Source organism: Macrobrachium nipponense, chromosome 36 (assembly GCF_015104395.2).
Source record: "Macrobrachium nipponense isolate FS-2020 chromosome 36, ASM1510439v2, whole genome shotgun sequence".
Classification (NCBI taxonomy): Eukaryota; Metazoa; Arthropoda; class Malacostraca; order Decapoda; family Palaemonidae; genus Macrobrachium; species Macrobrachium nipponense.
This window is the reverse complement of record NC_087220.1, coordinates 27,120,018-27,137,815: the sequence shown is the minus strand read 5'-3', so window position 1 is coordinate 27,137,815 and position 17,798 is coordinate 27,120,018. Positions and strand designations below refer to the sequence as shown.

At 39.2% G+C, this 17,798-nt stretch overlaps 1 protein-coding gene across 1 annotated transcript; it reads left to right on the top strand.

The window, feature by feature from the left end:
* Window positions 1–636: 636 nt before the first annotated feature.
* Window positions 637–17,243, top strand: LOC135203525 (major facilitator superfamily domain-containing protein 6-like). Its single transcript, XM_064233260.1, has 10 exons — window positions 637–802; window positions 1,761–1,882; window positions 5,655–5,809; window positions 6,577–6,809; window positions 7,202–7,363; window positions 7,469–7,632; window positions 10,756–10,959; window positions 11,579–11,746; window positions 13,772–14,034; window positions 14,926–17,243. The coding sequence occupies exons 2-9, from the start codon at window positions 1,789–1,791 to the stop codon at window positions 14,011–14,013; spliced, it is 1,422 nt and encodes a 473-aa protein (XP_064089330.1). The 5' UTR covers window positions 637–802; window positions 1,761–1,788; the 3' UTR covers window positions 14,014–14,034; window positions 14,926–17,243.
* The last annotated feature ends 555 nt before the right edge of the window (window positions 17,244–17,798 follow it).

Below are 17,798 nucleotides of genomic sequence, written 5' to 3'. Positions count from 1 at the left end.
ACCAGCTGGTTGACAACTCATTTCATCTCGGAACTTGTTTTCGGTTCTGATACGATGGACCGAGGAGGTCGTCTGGGAGATCGCATACTCACAGTAAAGAGCTCTATATACATACGTACTGATGAAACTCCTCGAGGGTGAGCAGGAACTTCGGTGTCTTGAACTCTCCTCCTACGAGAATGACATCTGTCTGAGTCAGTAGAGCTCTCAGAGCGCCAAGGCAATTTCTTGGTATGGGTCTACTGACGAAGGTTTGCAGGGGGAGGATGGATGTCTCCCCTATCCTCCCGAGCCCTTATGTACCCCGTCCCCACCCGGGCAGGACAAACCAGTTCGCTGGGGGGTGGGTGGCTGTTTCATGTCTCCCCTACTGTCAGGCGGGGGAGGAGAAGCAAGATTCACTCCGATTTTGTTTTCATAGACTTCCAATATCCCCGGTTTGATATCACAATCACTAACAGACAGAATCAATGTACGTGCTCTGAATAACTGAAAGTGAGGTTATAATGACTCAGTAGAATGCCTGGATCCACCTCATTAAACCGACTCTAAATGGACAAAATAGCCTAAATGTGTCGACGCATAAACGAAGAAGCGGTGGAAGAGGTCTGGGCTTGGTTGAGGTCGAGGTCATCGACGATCCACCAACGGCAATTCAGTAGTAGTATGAGCGGCCTGGCTCAAGGGAGGGTTTCCAGCAGCAAAAAGAGCCCAGTGCGGAGCATTTTCACTTCACGAAGGCTGGAGCCAGAATCTGTTTGCCCTTTCCGTAGTCCTGTTCAATTCTCGCTTCTCTAATCAGGTAGGCCTAGCGCTGTTGTGGATGTGGTGTCATTTTGGCACCGTCTTTATCCAAACGTGGGATCACTAAATAGTTTTGTGTCTTCGCCAGTTGTCATTCCTGGATACAATGTACTTTTCAATCATCCCAGCATTTGTCATCGTGTTTTCTATGCCAGCTGTACTTTGCACCTTAGGAATTTTATTTTATTCACACGTAAGAGGATTCATAAATGCCAGATTTTCCTGAGACTACAGTATAATGATATATTATATATATATATATATATATATATATATATATATATATATATATATATATATTATATATCTATATATATATATATATTCTCGTCTCCGAGATTTTTTTCATATAGCTTTGAAGTCATGGCAGAGATATGAACAAATTTGATGTAAAAGGCGAGTCGTCATTCAAATGAGTAAGGATATTTCTCAAGGTATCTTCATTTTTTTTTTTTTTATGAAATCCTAATGCCTCAGTAACTTTGAAATGATCCTTTACCATTTAAAAACATGTGTATTTATTGAGAGAAATGGGGAAGTGTCAAAACTGACGGCGTTGTAAGAGATGGTCGAGAGAGCCCCAGATCATAGCATTGGCAATCTCCAAAGTTACACGAGGACCAGTGATAGAGGATCTGTATAAGATTAATAGAAGTTATAAGTAACTGGTTATGAAATATAATTGTAATGTTATAATAGTATTGTCCTTATCAACAAAGTACGTAATAATGTTAAACATGCATTTATAAATTCTCTCTCTCTCTCTGTTAAGTATCCAGTACCCTCTTCCATTCTTGCCGAAATATTTGCACCCATCCACCAACAGTAATTAAATCTAGACCAGAGAGCAAATTTAACAAAAGGGCATAGTTGATGGCCTATATATGCCTCGTCATTCCACTTTCGAGATTCCTTTAATAACAGCAGTTCTTACACAAGAGGATTTATTCTTCCAGAAATTCCCGGAGAAGGGACCAGAGAGCGATGTCGCCCTTCGATGGAATCAGAGGTTTTCTGAACGACCTCTTCAACCGCCAGTTGCTCGTCTTGAAGTGCATCTACTTCCTCTTATTGGCAGGTGAGGAGCATCACCATTGATTGATTACGTATTGCGTTTGCTCATACCTTCGTGGTGAGCGTCTTTCAATAAAGAGCTGTTTTAAAAGATAATTCCTACTACTACTACTAGTATAACTTCCGCTTGTCCACTTAGTATAATGGTGTAAGACAGCGACAGTTTGTATGTCTTTTCTTACGACTGTTGTTCATAAGCATTGTTGTTCTGCTTTCCCTTCTCGTCTGCGTGATATCTAGTAGAGTTGGTTCTTCTTTAGAATAAGGGAGATGACTCAAACGGAGGAAGTATAACTTTTAACAACTTTATTTCTTAGCTCCATCGCTGGAGTAGAGATGGTTGGTCGGATGACCGCTTCGTTGAGTAATCTGAAGAGAACTGACAATATAAGAGCATCGCGTCGATAGCGGAGCACTAGCTATCTCAGCGATTTATTATAATTAGAACAAAATGAACACGTAGCCCTGCGGCCTCGGAAGTCATGCGCTTCCGCCCCGGGTGAATAGGTCAACCGCTTCCCGTGGAAGGTGTTGTGCTTTGTTTTACAAATACAGAAAATGATTAGACATGCAAACGCAAACCAGGCTACTGCAAGCATTGCACAGCATGGTCCAGTTTTCACGTCTTGTTGTCTTATTTTATGGTTACGTAGGACACTCCTAATTCGCCAATGACCCTTTAGGTCGTGGGTTTATTTACAGATATGGAATTTATCTGTATATTAAAATGTAACTATTACACTAGTACTGTTAGACCGCTAAGGCTTTGGCCGCCTATAACGGTCACTTTCCGCACCGTTGCCACGTTTTCACGTTCTTATCAACCAATCCTTCATCGCTGGTTTTCTCCAAGATGAATTTTTTTTTCAAATACCATCGAGTGGTAAGATGCATTGTCCATCACAATTACAGACATCGGGGAAATGTTGGTAACAACCGCGTCTTAAACCATTGCTCGAAAACTGCAGAAGTCATCTGATCGTGATAATCACCATAATTTTTTGCTTGAAAAAAATAGTTCCGCGTTCTTGACGAAGCCGCCTTTCGCTCCTGCGTGAAGAAGGATGAGGCGTCTCCCCTTTCCAGTAGCTATTCCTGTTGCTTGTTTGGAGGCTGTGTCAGTCCAATACTCTGCAACAGTGTATAATTCAGATTTGTCTGACTTGCCAAATCTCTCTCAAAAATCCCGTGCGAGCAGCTCGGCAACAGAACTCTCCGAAGTGACTCAATGTAATTATGTAGAATATCATTCCAATACATTTCGTCTCGTGATACCTAACACTTACCAAATTCATCAGAATCTGTAACTGTTGTAGCGGAAGAAAGGTTTTGTGTTCAGCCTCTGACCCACATTCAGGCTTGTCGAGACAGAGGCCTGAGCCCTGAGGAGGTTTATGTAAAGGCGGTTTACACGATCAAACGGTTCGTCAAACCCGGTTGTCGAACCTGCTTGTCAAACGGTTTGAAGAGGTGTCAGACAGTCACACCAATTGTACATCAAACCTCATTGTGACTCACGTTGTAGCAAAGTTACCACCGCCTCCCTTATGCCTATAGACCAGGACGATTTGATTGCCATTGGCTTAGCGTGGCACTATGAAGGAAAAAAAGACGATCAAAGTGGACGAAGGACTGGTTGCTAAAAAGATATCAACTTTCGCTCACCAACTTGCTTGTTGATTTGAAATTAGAGCCAGATGACTGGCGTAATTATTTGCAGATGGATGAAGAAACATACATTAATCTACTGACGCGTGTCACCCCTTTCATTAGTATTATGTATGAAGATACATCTATGAGAGAGGCCATAACTCCACATGAAAGACTGAGTGTCACTTTACGTTGTTCAGCAACAGGCAGGTCTCTTAATGATCTGAAATTTTCAGCTATCATTTCCACCAGCTCTTTTCATCAATCATACCAGAAACGTGTGATGCTCTTTACAAGGTTCTTCAAAAGGACTATCTAAGAAATTCTTTTTAACAATTGTTTATTTCTAAGTGTCTATTGGAAACATTATGACAGCTGAAATACAGTAAAATAAATCTATATTGTTGGTAAACAAAAACAAAAATTAAAAAGTAATTATGGTTGAAAATGTGCAAAATAGTGAGACGGAGGTATTCGAAGGGATTGTCAGTGGTACTGTCTCTTGGGGTGTTGAAATAACTCTTGATGAAGAATTCAAGTTTCCCATCTTGTTCCTCTTCCCATTGTTGTCCTCCACATTTCCGTCCTAAGTTGATGTGGTGACTCCTTGGTTCGAAGCACAACTGAAGTTTGATGTTCGACGCGCGTTCTCACATTCAAACGGTTTGTGGACAATGAAGCCCCGCCCACGAAAGTCAGACCCGAACAGACTTCCTTCGAACCGTTTGACAAACATGTTCGACAACCAAATACCCCGTTCACACGTTCGAACATCACTTCGAACACATGTTTGTCGAACCGCGTTCGACGAACCGTTTGACCGTGTAAACCAACGGAGCACGAACCCAGCATAGCAGTGGTGACATATCTCAGGAAAACATTTTTAATCATATTCATTTTTCCCACCAAAAATCTCGCATTCTTAAACATATGAAGTTTTTATTATAAAACAGAGTAATTACCATACATTTAGTTAGTATGAAAAATATCAGACATTTCGTCATCATTGTCGTGGCGTACATATTTTTAGAATTGTGGCAACTGTGCCTGGGAGGCATATTCCCGAAGTGCTCTGAGTTTCGGCCAGACTCCGCCCCTACAGCCACTGTGGGCGGAGATATCTCACTCTCCTAGCAGACGACGCATTTCGCTCCGCCATACTGCCCTAATGACGGTCTCCTCCGTCATTAGCTTATTTTGTTATGTTTTTTATTATTTTGATGTTGCGTAAACATGAAATTGTGATTTATATATATCCCTATTTTACTATAGCAATATGCATATTTTGCTATATAAATCAATATTATTCATAAATTTATTGTAATATGCTGCTAGCCAAAGTTCGTTTAGCGAAAGTGTTTACATCATGATGTGAACGGATGCTATGACAATTACACGAATATATACACATTTCATCGTAATTGAAGCTCAAAATGTGACAGTTAATGGTGTTTCCAGATATTATTATATATATTTACTGGGTTAATATGAGTAATAGTCAAATGACTAGCACAATTATTAGGAAAGGAGCTTCATTTCCTAAACCCGAAGCACGCGGTAAACTAAAAGCTTCGTCACCCATACAAAATGACCTGAATGAAATAACTGAGCCCATTAAAGGTGATCTGAATTAGGAGAAATGTGGATTCTCAGGGAAGACTTGATAAACAAATCAGTTCACCTGTTTGGATAAAAGTCAGTTCTTCTGTTGACAAAATAACGGATGTGATTGACTACACAATGAATTACAAAGTAAGAAACAGGAGCTACCACTCTCACCGGAATTATAAGACTTTCAGTAAAGTCAGAGTGATCAGAACAATTTCTGGTACATTCGTCTTTTTGTTTTTGGTAATGTCTCAAAATAATGGTCTTTGAGTTGCTATGTATGTACTACCTGGATGACATTGCTTTCCATAGGACGTTGCATGTCAAACCCTCATATCTTTATTTCCCCTTTTGGTATTGTTCAAATCTGGACTTCTTGTTTTGAACAGCAGCAGATAAGTCAATATGAGGCATCAACCTACCCTTCGTCATAGAGGGAAAAGGTACCCATTTTTATGTTGATTGCAATGTATGAAAACATTGAAACCCATGAATGTGATCCTATCTTTTATTTGCAGCTGTTGTGATTTTATGGCCACAGTTCACCATTCATCAAAAAGCACTCGGACTAACGGAATACCAGACGGGTATCACCACGCTAGTCCTGTCTACTCTAACCATATGTTATCCTTTCCTCATTGGCATTGCTGGGGATAAAGTGGGAAACTACAGGGTAAGACGTAAGAATTAGCATAGTAAGCCATCAGCATCCATGTAGATTTCTGAAGCTTAGAAATTATAGATCTTCAGTTAGTTTCTGACTTAAAACCTTAAATAAGATAAAAAAAACCACTGGGCTAGGGAGTTGCAATTTGTTATGTTTGATGCTTGGAGGGTGGATGATCAACATACCAATTTGCAGACCTCTAGTCTCAGCAGTTTTTAAGATCTGGGGGCGGACAGACAAAGCCGTACTTGCCACTTCTGAACATCAATGGCCCACTGCAAAATGTATATTAAAATTGAATCTTGATGTCAGGACTCGTCTGCATGTTGCTGATATACTGTATTTCTCGGATGTATTCTATTTTGTTTCTTGTAGTTTCATGCGAAGTTGACATATTTCCTTTCATACTAGAGTAAATAGAGTATCAATGGTTTCCGTAAAAGATATATTATTTGTGAAGCTTTTTCTCATCAGATATATTAACACTATCTGTACTTACTGAACATTCATATTCCATATTATTTGTTGGGATGTTTGCAAATTAATTTCCTGTAAAAGCAAAAATTGCAAGAACATTTGAAATATCAGTTCTTATAAGGCAGGAATCACACATTGCTTTGTCTGTATGCAAATCATTAGTCAGGAATCAGTTATAACGACTCTGGAAATTTCCAAGGGAATACATATGTACAAATGCAGTCAATTCTTAAAATAAAAATCCTTCTTGCTTATGAACTGTGAGCTGAATTTGTTCCGTTGTCTGTCGTACACAGGTCCCCATGGCCATTATCTCCATGGCAACGGGAGTCATTGCCCTGATTTTCACATGGATTCCATCGCAAGTAGTTCAAATAGCTGCTTCTAACGTCAGCGATGCAGCGTCAGCAAACCCTTCCTCCGAAACCAGCAGCATTATTCCATCTGCAAACAGAACGGCGGGAGAAGTCGATGACAGTCGTCAAGCGATGACCTTCTGGGTATATGTCGTCGTCCGAGCTTCCTATGGGTATGTTTAGAAAATATTGGTTACTTTCGTCACCTCAGGAGAGCTGTAGCATACATCCTGCCTATGTGAACTCTCTCGAGAGACTGAGAGCTTCCAGCCTAGTGATTGGCTTATCAACAGCTAATCAGGCTCGTCGTAAGGGACTGGCCTAGAAATCACATGCATGGTTGATGTGAATCTGTTATAGTTCTCATTTTATTTTTGTGCTTACGCCTTTTAAGAAATGCTGTTTATTAACCTGAAAGTGGACGAGAAGATAAGATTTAAAGCACCGTGAATTGCTTCAATATTGAATTATTTATCTTTCTTAAATAAAAGATTATTTTTTTTCATGAGCTACTTCAAGTCTTTCGAACAGAAAAAGGACATCACCTATTATAACCTCCTTTCAGAGTATGCAACGGAGCCACGCTTACTTTATTTGACGCAGCCGTCATGGCCAATGTGCAGAAGTCAGGCATCAGCTATGGCTATCAAAGAGCGTGGGGGACTGTAGGTGCCATCATCAGCTCTTACCTCAGTGGTGTCATTGTAGAAAAGACTGGTGGTTTCAAGTAAGTGGCGTCATTGTTTTTACAGCAAGTTCCTCTGAGAATGAAGACACCAACTCTCATTGTCTTATTGAGATGTTCTTTCAGCTGGTGACTCTTATTTGACAGTGAAATTTTCTACGCGTCAGCTGGCCTGCAGATGGCTGCAGGAATCTTATTGCTGGGCGTCAGGATTGACTACAAGGTCCCTGCTACTTCGCTGACTAAAGACCTTTTGCGGCATTGTTTCAAAGCAGAGGTCCTGCTCTTCTTTGGGGCTATAACAGCAGCAGGTATGTCAAATAATCTCATTGGTTATGACTACTGTAGAAGCAAGTTTAGAGCCAAGACCCTATTATTGTTCAGTAGATGAAGCCCATTCATATGTAGCAAGCCCACTAAAGGGTCCATTGACTTGAAGTTCAAGCTTCCAAAGAATACTAAGGGGCTCATTAGGAAGAAGTAGGAGGAAGTAAAGGGAAATACGGAAAGAAGAGACCTTTTTTATTAAAAAGAAAATAAATTTATAAATAGATAAACAGACACAAATGTATTGAAATGCAAGGAGAATAGTATTAGGGTATTAATTCATTGCATCTTCGCTTGGACTTCTCAAGAACCAATTGCACGACATCCTCTGAGAGGTTTTCCACAGTACAATTGTGTGAGAAGTGATGGCCAGAGGGACACGTATACTTTGAACTTATTTAAGAGAGGAAGTTTAGAAGTGTTTATCAAAACGAATAGGCAAGATGTTCTAACATTAATTTGAGATAGAGAGTACTGATTACGGTGCCTGCTACAGTGGAGCAAAATGTTTCTTCAAGAATTATAAAAGAAAAAACCAATCAAAAAGGTTTTTCAGTACAGCGATACATTCACTTTTGTAATACATACATGTATCCTAAAGCAATGCACTGTAGACTTGAATTAAATCTCAGTCTCTAGTTACACAACTGTGATTTCTTGTTTTGGATCTTTTCATTCAGATTAACAAAAATTCCACATCCTTCTCTTAGATGGATTGTCAAGAACTGTTCAAGATAGAAGATGATTTGGTCTCAGAATACTGAGATTTTATTTGTGTAGAGGGGGGTTGTGTTGTTTGTTTGTTTAAATAGGTTATTTGCAATTTTCACTGAAATGCGAAACTTTTATAATGCATCATAAAATAATCCTTGAGATATTAACTCTAATTGTTGCTAAATAATGCACTTACTAGGTCTAGTAGTTTTGGTGTGAATTCGTCTTATTAGTGAATTTCTAAGCAAAGTACTGTGGTAAAATAGAGCCTTCGTGTAAGTTCGGCGACAAATGGACATACTGGCTTTTATTCATAGTTTATGAAAATGATCATTTTGATATTAATTACGCTGGCTTAGAAAATTTACTTCTCATCCTGAAGTATGCCGATTGATTCGCAATTTTAAATATATTTCCGCTTGAAGTAGGGCTGTCGCTTCTGTTTTCCCAACAGATCTTTGATAACTGGACATGCTCGGTTTTATAGTAATTTTCTCTGTTTACCCTTTCATATTCTCTCTCTTCCATCTTACTTTCCAACCTCGCTTAACAATCGATTCATAGTGCAACTGCTTTGAGGTTTTCCTCCTGTTACACCTTTCAAAACATTTACTGTCAATTTCCGTTTCAACGCTAAATGACATCATAGGTCCCAGTGCTTGGCCTTTGGCCTGAATTCTATATTCAATTAAATTCTTCACCTCATAGAGCATCAATGACATGGAGTGGCGATCTCCCTGCCGAGCGTGTGACCTAAGGCAGCCATATTGAAAGGTCTCGGTCCAGCTCATAGTACTATATTTTACTATTATTATTATTATTATTATTATTATTATTATTATTATTATTATTATTATTATTATTATTATTATTACTTAGCCCAATTTCATAGAGAAGAATTACCTTACACAAACAGGTTGGCCTAAGCACTCCGACCATTGAGGTCATGGCCTAAGCATCTGCTCTTGGATCTAAGCAGTGTCTAGCATAAACTAGAGGATGTTCTTTGCAACAGCCACTAAACACTGACTAAACAGTAATGTAAACACTCACACTTACTATACACTCACACTTACTAAACACTCACACTTACTATACACTCACACTTACTAAACACTCACACTTACTATACACTCACACTTACTAAACACTCGCACTTACGAACGCTCACACTCAATAACGCTAGACACTTACTGAATATTCAACACTTACTATACACTAAATGCCCTATAAACACTCACTAAATACTTGCTGTACCCTTACTGCTATGTAAACATTCACCAAACACTCAATCCTAAACATTTGTTTAACACTAAACACTAAATCCTAAACATTTGTTTAACACTAAACACTCACTAAACTTTCACTAAGAACTCACTATACACTAAGCAGTCACTAAACCCTAAACACTGTACAAGAAACAGCCACTAAACCCTAAACATTCATTAAAGACTAAATACTCATTAAACCCTAAATGCTCATTATACCCCTGAACACTCACTAAACACTAAATAATTGGATATTTACTAATCACTCATTAAACACTCACTAAACTCTTGCACACTAAACATTCACCGAATACTTACACATTAAATATTCACTAAACACCATTATTCATGAAACATTCAATAAACCTTAAACACTCCCTAAACATTCACTGAATACTTACATACTAAATTTTCAATAAACACTAACATTCATTAGATCCTAAACACTCACTAAACACTTACCCACCAAACCCTAAACACTCACTAAACATTGACTGAATACTTACACACTAAACATTCACAAAACATTCACCAAACACTTACTCATAAACATTCACTAAACACTTACTCATAAACATTCACTAAACACTTACTCATAAACATTCACTAAACACTTGCTGATTTAAAATTCAGGATGAAAACAAATTCACTATAGTTGCAAGCCCCTGTTCAGCTTGTGCAGTTAACAGACTTTTAAAGATGCCTGCAAGACTCTGCAGCGCCGCCCTAGTGGAAGACCACCGAACTACGTAGTACTGGTATACAGACAGCATCTCCAGAGATATATATTATCCTCTACGCTTCACCTGCTGCTCAAACCTTCCTCAAATCGCCTATGACACACCATCCACCTCGGCTTTTGAATCTCCCTCTCCTGTTTCCCTAGGCAGTCGCCCCACCCCCCACCAGTAACTGCCTTAAACCCCATTCGCATGGTTGAGCTTTGTTACACGAACTGTGTTCGATGTGACTTAAGAAGCGGAGAATGTCAGAACTTTCCCCGCTGTATCTGCACGTCTGACGTCACATTGAGCAAGGTTCGTCGAGCAAAGCCCGCCCACATGGACGTGCCTTTACAAGGAAAATGAAAGAGTTCCTCTAACTGTTTGCACTCTCTGTTCGCAGGTATGTTCATTGGCTACATCGAGACTTTCATGTACCGGTACCTGTCAGGTTTAGGGGCCACACCTGTCCTCATTGGCCTCACAGTGACTATAGGGGCTCCCTTTGAATTTATTTTGACCCTCATCACTTCCTTCTTTGCCAAGTTGGTCGGACATCCGCCTCTTATTATGTTTGGTCTGCTTGCGTATGCAGTACGATTCTTGGGTAAGCTAACCATTCACTAGCACACTTGACTTTTCTTTCTCCCCAGGCATTTCCTCAGTTTGTCCTATCCTGTCCAGTCCATCATGCTAGATGCCACTGACTTGTCCATTAAGCACTGATAAGGGCATTAGTCATTACCTCTAAATACGTAAGATTAGGTAGCAAAGTACAGTTTGAAATGATAGAGTAAACTCAGTTATCATGTGACACGATGCACTAAAAACAAATCGTGTGTACTGGGTTTCAGTTGCTTATAGCTACTTACACATTTTAGAATGACATCGCTCTTTGGTCTGGAAATAGTTAGAAAATGCCTGGTATATTATTTGTGCCTATTTTTTCATGTAATTTCTTTAAAAGCATTTGTAAAACAAATCAGTCGCATGGAATATCGTATGAGACTTCCACTTGGTAACTTATTGCTAAGTTAAACTGTCCTGTGTGTTTATTTAGCCAGTCTAGATATAAGTGAGTGTCTTAGTGCCAAATAAGCAGTTGTCATAAGATGTGGAAGTCAGATTAAAGCTGTGATGAGCCTATTCGACAAATAAATTTTTCCCGATTCTTCTAAGAAACTTCTCTCTAAGAAACTTCTTTTAACACCATAATTCTCCTTCAGGACTTAGTTTCCTTCAAGACCCTTGGTGGGTTCTACCGCTTGAGATCCTCGAGTCCATAGCAAATGGCCTCCTCTTCACTGCAGCCATCTTGTACTGCACTGTTCTCTTCCCTACAGAGACCATCGCTTCGTTCAGAGGAATGTTAGGAATACTATACTTGGGCACAGGTTAGTCAGTGAGATCCTTTGTGTTGTTAGACGCCTGATGGATTCTCTCCACCTTCTTCTGTCTTGTGCACTTTTACCTGAATTCACATCTAGACCAAGTCTCATCTGTTACTTTTTTTTCCTCCATGAACTTCTCAGGTCTTTCTAAAGGTCGTGTTGCTGCAGCAAGCTTACTTAGCACTTCTTAGACACCTCCTCTCTTTTGTCAGGAAAATATTTTCTTTTATTTTAAAGAACTCCATCCCAGTAAATCTTTACACTGACCATGTAATTTCAGTAAATGCTAACCACTATCAAGGAGATTTATGCATCGGTTTGAAAGATACCATGATGTTCAAAAGTTATAATGTAAATCTGCATTTGTTTATTTGTTTGTATTGTTGTCTTTAACTCTTCAGTACTGCAGATGAAGAAGAATATCCTCAGTTCTGCAGCTGTATAAAGCAGTTTTTGAAAGCAACCTATATCACAGACTACATAATTTTTTTGGTTTTGTTCATGATCAGCCTTTATCATTGTATTCAGTTACATTAAAAGTATTCTTTTTTAGGCATCCCACCAATTTTCAAACAATCGTGAAAAATTCTTGACTTTGTAGTTTCTGTATAAAAAGTAATAATACTTTCATTATGTTACCCAAAAGAATTTACCAGAAAACCCACAGCACATCCTATCCTCTTAAGCTTAGTGTTCTGGGAGTGCCAAAATAATGGTTGGTACACTTCATGAAACTGACATATTCACTTATAAGTGAATGACTTTCATTCTGCCACACTCCTTGCAGAACAACCTCACAGAAATGGATTTTGCACCTGTGTATTTGAAAATAATCACTTAAAATGCACATTCCTAATCAAATATTTTGAAGTGCGTAACCATCACAAAGAAATTCGCGATGGTATAAATGCCTAGCTTCTTCTTTTATCAGAAATGGAGAACTTTGGGAAAACTGATATTGTCATGAAGTACTAAGGTTCATGTTCAGTGCTCCATGAATGCTGAAGACCTTAAAGTTAATGGTCACTGGTGCAATAGACATCCACTTTTGAAAGTGAATGCCTTATTTGTTATTTCAGTCTGTCAAGACATTGTGATTTGACAAAAAGGTACCAATTCACATAAAGAAAAATAATAAAACACTGTGGATATTGACTTGGGGCTGAAAACAGCGGTGATTATGTTTCTGTACCCAGACCACACAGAGGACTAAATAAGATTTTTACATAACTTGAACTTGGTAGGTACCGACTCGTTCAGAATAAGTATAGCATTTTTAAATCTACTAACCTAACCGTAGCCTAAGTTTTATGCTACGACACCCAGGTTACTCACTCATATTCTAAATTATACTTAAAACATTGCATTGTGTAGTGTAATTAATTAACATATAAATGATACAAACTGTTAATTCAAATGGCGAATTCGTTATTCTTAGCCTGTATTGAGATTGGCATAATCACAATCTCTACCTCGTAACCCTCATCTAAAGGACACTCCGGGAAATTTCGTTACAATTAGATATGCATATCATCTAAAGGAAATTCACTAAATGATCTTTTAGATGAAAGGGAATACTTAAGTGGATTTGGAGACACCGACAACTCCCAGTCACAAGGATCCACCAGAGTTACCCCCATTCTGGTAGGGCTCTTAACTATGACTGCCTCATCATGATCATGCAGTTCCTATCTAATGCAAAAGGTTTGGCTAGTTACCGTACCTACGTAGAAAAAGAAAAAAATGACGACCGATAATTTTCACTCAAGCACCACTAATACTTATGTTTACAATTAGTAAATACATGAAACAACCAAACACAATGAATGCTATTCACAACTAAATGCAAACACAACAAAACAATGTCTTTCTTCCAAACAATGTGCATTTTCACTTTACATAATTAAGGAAAACACAAAACTATACCACAGTTTGAGGAATAGTACAATCTCGTCGGGGTTTCGATTGTAGGGTTCTATGACACAGTTTGATGTAATGTTTATCCCCTAATGTACAATTTCTTTTCAGGACGTCTGTTGGGTGTTACTGTAGGAAGTGAGATACGGGAACGACTTGGGCACATAATTACATTCCGGATATGGGCATGTATAGCCTTTGCATGTGCCACTGTTTACTTCCTGGCCTTCGGTAAAATAAAGAAATGCAGGTCGAGACACTTCTCTGTAAAAGATACACAAGGACGCGAGCAAACTGAAAGTAGTAAAGAACAATCAGGAATTGATAATGAAGCATGGGATGGATGTATATAGCTAAGGATATTTTTATGGAAGGTAAGATATATTTGTTTGTTATTCACGTCTTGGCAGAATTTAATTCTTCGGGTCTTGGACCAACAAACCAAAGGTAGAAAACGGGGAACTGATGACTAGTGAATCGTGTGATGGTTGTCCTTGAGGGCTCTCAACCTTTTATTAGAGAGCCAGTTTGCTTCCACCATAGTTCCTCCTAGGTAGTTTGTTGCCTTTATATTGCAACCTAATGAATTGAGTGTTTTGAAGGGATATTTAGTATAGAAGAAGAATCGATTATAAATGATGTAGGAGTAAAAAGGACAATATGTGAGAATGGTAGTGGAAGGGGCTTATGAGAAGCTAGGGAGGCCAGTAACATCAATGGACTGAAGAACTGAAAACTTCAAGGAGTTGATGGGAATATGATTGTGATGCTGTTGTATTGTACAGTGGTGATAGCGTAGTTGAGTTTGTGGTGGCGGTGTTCAGGGTCTCTTTTTGACAAAGGCTTTAGAGAAATAGTAAGAGAAAGAAATGTGTTCCCCTGTATGAGGGAAAATGTGACAGCGTTGAGTATTATAAGGGCATAACATTACTTAATGTACTGGGAAAGCATATGACCATTTTAATGTAGAAAGTAAAGTACAGCAAATAATAGAAGCAGTGTAGGGTTAGGTAAAGAAGAGGATTTTTTGAACAAGTGTATTTGCATTGTGGATGGGAAGGGACCTTGTTTGTATATCTGTTCCTTGGGACATTGTCCAACAATGGATTGAGAGGCCCTTTGCTTCTGCTGCTCATAAGTTTCAAGCTATACTACTACTGTATTTTGAGGTGAATTATATGCCATCTTTTGTCTCTTCTTTTATATTTGATATATACGATTCTCATGATCTGGAAATTAAGAAGCTGTTTCCAATGTCTCCACAGTGGCCATCTAGTGTCAGCCAGCCAAAGATGAGCTGACAGAACTGCGAAGGTCACCATCACACCTTGCTTTGTAGCCTCAGCTTTTGAACAACCTCAACTGTCAACACTGTCATGACCCTGATCCATATTGGAACTGAACATTGATAACAAAGAACCATGAGCAACACAGGATGTTGGCAACCTTATGGCCACCTGATTAAGAATATATTTGCACCCTGTTGTATTTCCTTTAACTAAACTACTAATCATCAGGGAATCCAGCAAAGTTTTCTTGCCTGAGTCACTACGGGCATTTGTGTACTTGTGACTGCACCCCACATAAAAATTAGTATAGTTCCCAGCACCTTCAGCAAACAAACTCCCTTCTAGACATATAGTGTTTGTCTATACATTCAGGCTGGTCCCAGGGCCTATACAATTCACTTAGTTACTTCTTCTCATACTAAGAAAGCAGTTTACACCTCTGGTCATTTATCATTACATTTTCTGGCTCTGTATCGTGATCACTTACTGCTGCATTGGGAAGTTGAAACCAACATTCCTTGCAAACTTGAATTTCAAGTCAATGGCCCCTGTGTGCTTGTTCCATGTGAATAGGTTCATCCACTGAAATAGTATAGTAATAATATCAGTATGCAGCCACACAGGTCATTTGAAATATCCAGATAACATCGATTATCAGTCTGTTTATAGGTACTGGTTTCTCTCAGCTCCTGATTCAAGCACAGCAGAGAATGGAAGTAACTACACCCTTGTATACAGGGCAAGAGGTGTAGCATTTGGACCACTCCATTCTTAGAGAGATGACTGAGGCCAACTCATGAGTCTGCTGCTAAGTCACAGGAGGGAGGAAGATATAAACCTTCTCTGGATGCTTTACATGGTCATTATTCACTTGACAGGAGAGTGTTAGGCCTGGTAGAGCAACATATTGTGAATGAAGGGACTCTGCTTACGTCATTAATACAGATATTCATAAGGAAGGAATGACATTCAGCTGGACGAGGCAATATTCCAGCACAGGACCTGGCATCCTCAATCAGGCTGTGTTTAGACATAGTCTACTATACATCTTTGTTTTTCATTCATTTTTGTAGATTGCTCCCATCAAGACCCCACCTTGTTACCCACTGCAGGCCCGCATTACCAGGAGATATAAAGGAGGCTGTAATGGGTTAACAAAGCCTTTCCAGTGAAATTAATATGAAACAGTACAAGAAAAACCATATTCACCAGGTCTAGAAGGGATGCATAGATTGGAAAAAACGGGACATGCATTACATCTCAAATGTTTCTGTTAAAGCAGTTAATGGACTGAAATGATTTCATTAAGAATACATGATACACCCTTTTCTTGTTTGTCTGTAAGTGTATTCAAGAGGTATTCATGTCAGCCAGATTGCCTATAGAATCACCGTTTTGAGTATTCGACGCAGGGCCTAAGCATCACCCTTTCAGGCCCCAGCCTGCTTAAAAACTGGATCCCTCCTGCAATGTTCCTCCACCCCTTGGGGGCCTTGCTCCATTGCCTCCTTCCCAGGCCTCACACCATTCAAAAGTGTCCAACTATACAGGCTTAAATTGAAAATTAGGAGTATATCAAACGCCATTAGTTTGTGTAAATTTATTGCAAGAGTAAGTGGAAGTACCAGAAATATAGTTGGTCATCAGTTATTAAAAATGAAAAATAAATAAGTAAGATAATAATATGAATAGTATTGTTAGTGGATCAAGGGCCCCTAGAGCATTCGTCATCCTTTGATTTTTTTTTTTTTTTTCTCTGAGAAGAAAAGTTAAAATAAATAAGCTGCTGTCACAGCCACCCCCACCAAGACTGCCGGCCCCCAGGAAAGTAGTACTACCCTTTCCTGCTCCCCCCCAGAGCTTGGGCCCTGATTAGAGGGACCTTCTTTTAATCAATATAGAGGACGAGGCATGCAGAGAGGCAATAAACGTCTTTTTCGAGCCACACTGAAGAGGTAAGACTAGTCAATTCGTGTCGTCACTTACTTCCCCAGCCAAGTAGTAACACGGCATCAGCCAAGAGGCCGTCGTGTTCACATCTAATCCATTTGTATTTTCGCCATCCGTGGTTTGGCGAAGTCAGAGTTCAATTATAAACTTGTTTAATTATTCAGATGTAACGTAAGTATGAAATTGTGTGTGTTTTTTTTTCTGATGCTGTGAGTTTTTCTTCAATTTGTATTGTGTATTTGGTCGCTGACTTCCCGATCCTTAAACTCAGCAGTTCTCCATTGTTGTAATGTGCCATGTAAATTTATAAAGTTTATTTTTCTTAATAAAATTGAAAATAAACCCACCTGGATCTTGCTGGACCTTCGCTTAGATCTTTATTGCTACAGGGCTGACCATCGTAGTCCTATATCATGCTAGTCCTATTCCATCTGGGAACTTGGAACCCAAGCCACCCAGTCGGAGGGAATACTTGTGACAATGGGTTACTATTGTTACAGAAAAGGATAATAACAGACATGAATTAAAATAAACATTTTGAAGTAACATTAATTAAAGTTGGACTAAAAGTGAGTAAAGTAAACATGGGAATGAAGCTTTGCACCTCACATGAATAATGCCGTGTGCCCGCAACTGTCTTTGTGGAGTGAGCGCTTAGGAACCAAGAACCAGAAACCAGGGAGAGTCGGGTTACACAGCGGTGTCATGGAAAGGTTGACCATACTATTTCTGTATTCTCGTTCCTACGTCATACAGTCTATTATAAGTATAGGGACGACGCATTTTGATGAAATATTAGAGTATAAATTTTTTTGGGTATGGGTAGTTGCTGCCTGGTTGTTAGGGAGGGCAGACGTGTCAAGCTCACCTCCAGGGTATTTCCGGGATTTAATCGCACC

What these genes read in the sequence shown, in the direction of transcription:
- LOC135203525 (XM_064233260.1), top strand. Translation starts at nt 1,789, where the DNA reads ATGTCGCCCTTCGATGGAATCAGAGGTTTTCTGAACGACCTCTTCAAC. An exon ending in CTACTTCCTCTTATTGGCAG is followed by an intron (nt 1,883 to 5,654) that starts GTGAGGAGCATC and finishes TTTTATTTGCAG; the next exon opens with CTGTTGTGATTTTATGGCCA. An exon ending in TGGGGCTATAACAGCAGCAG is followed by an intron (nt 7,633 to 10,755) that starts GTATGTCAAATA and finishes CTCTGTTCGCAG; the next exon opens with GTATGTTCATTGGCTACATC.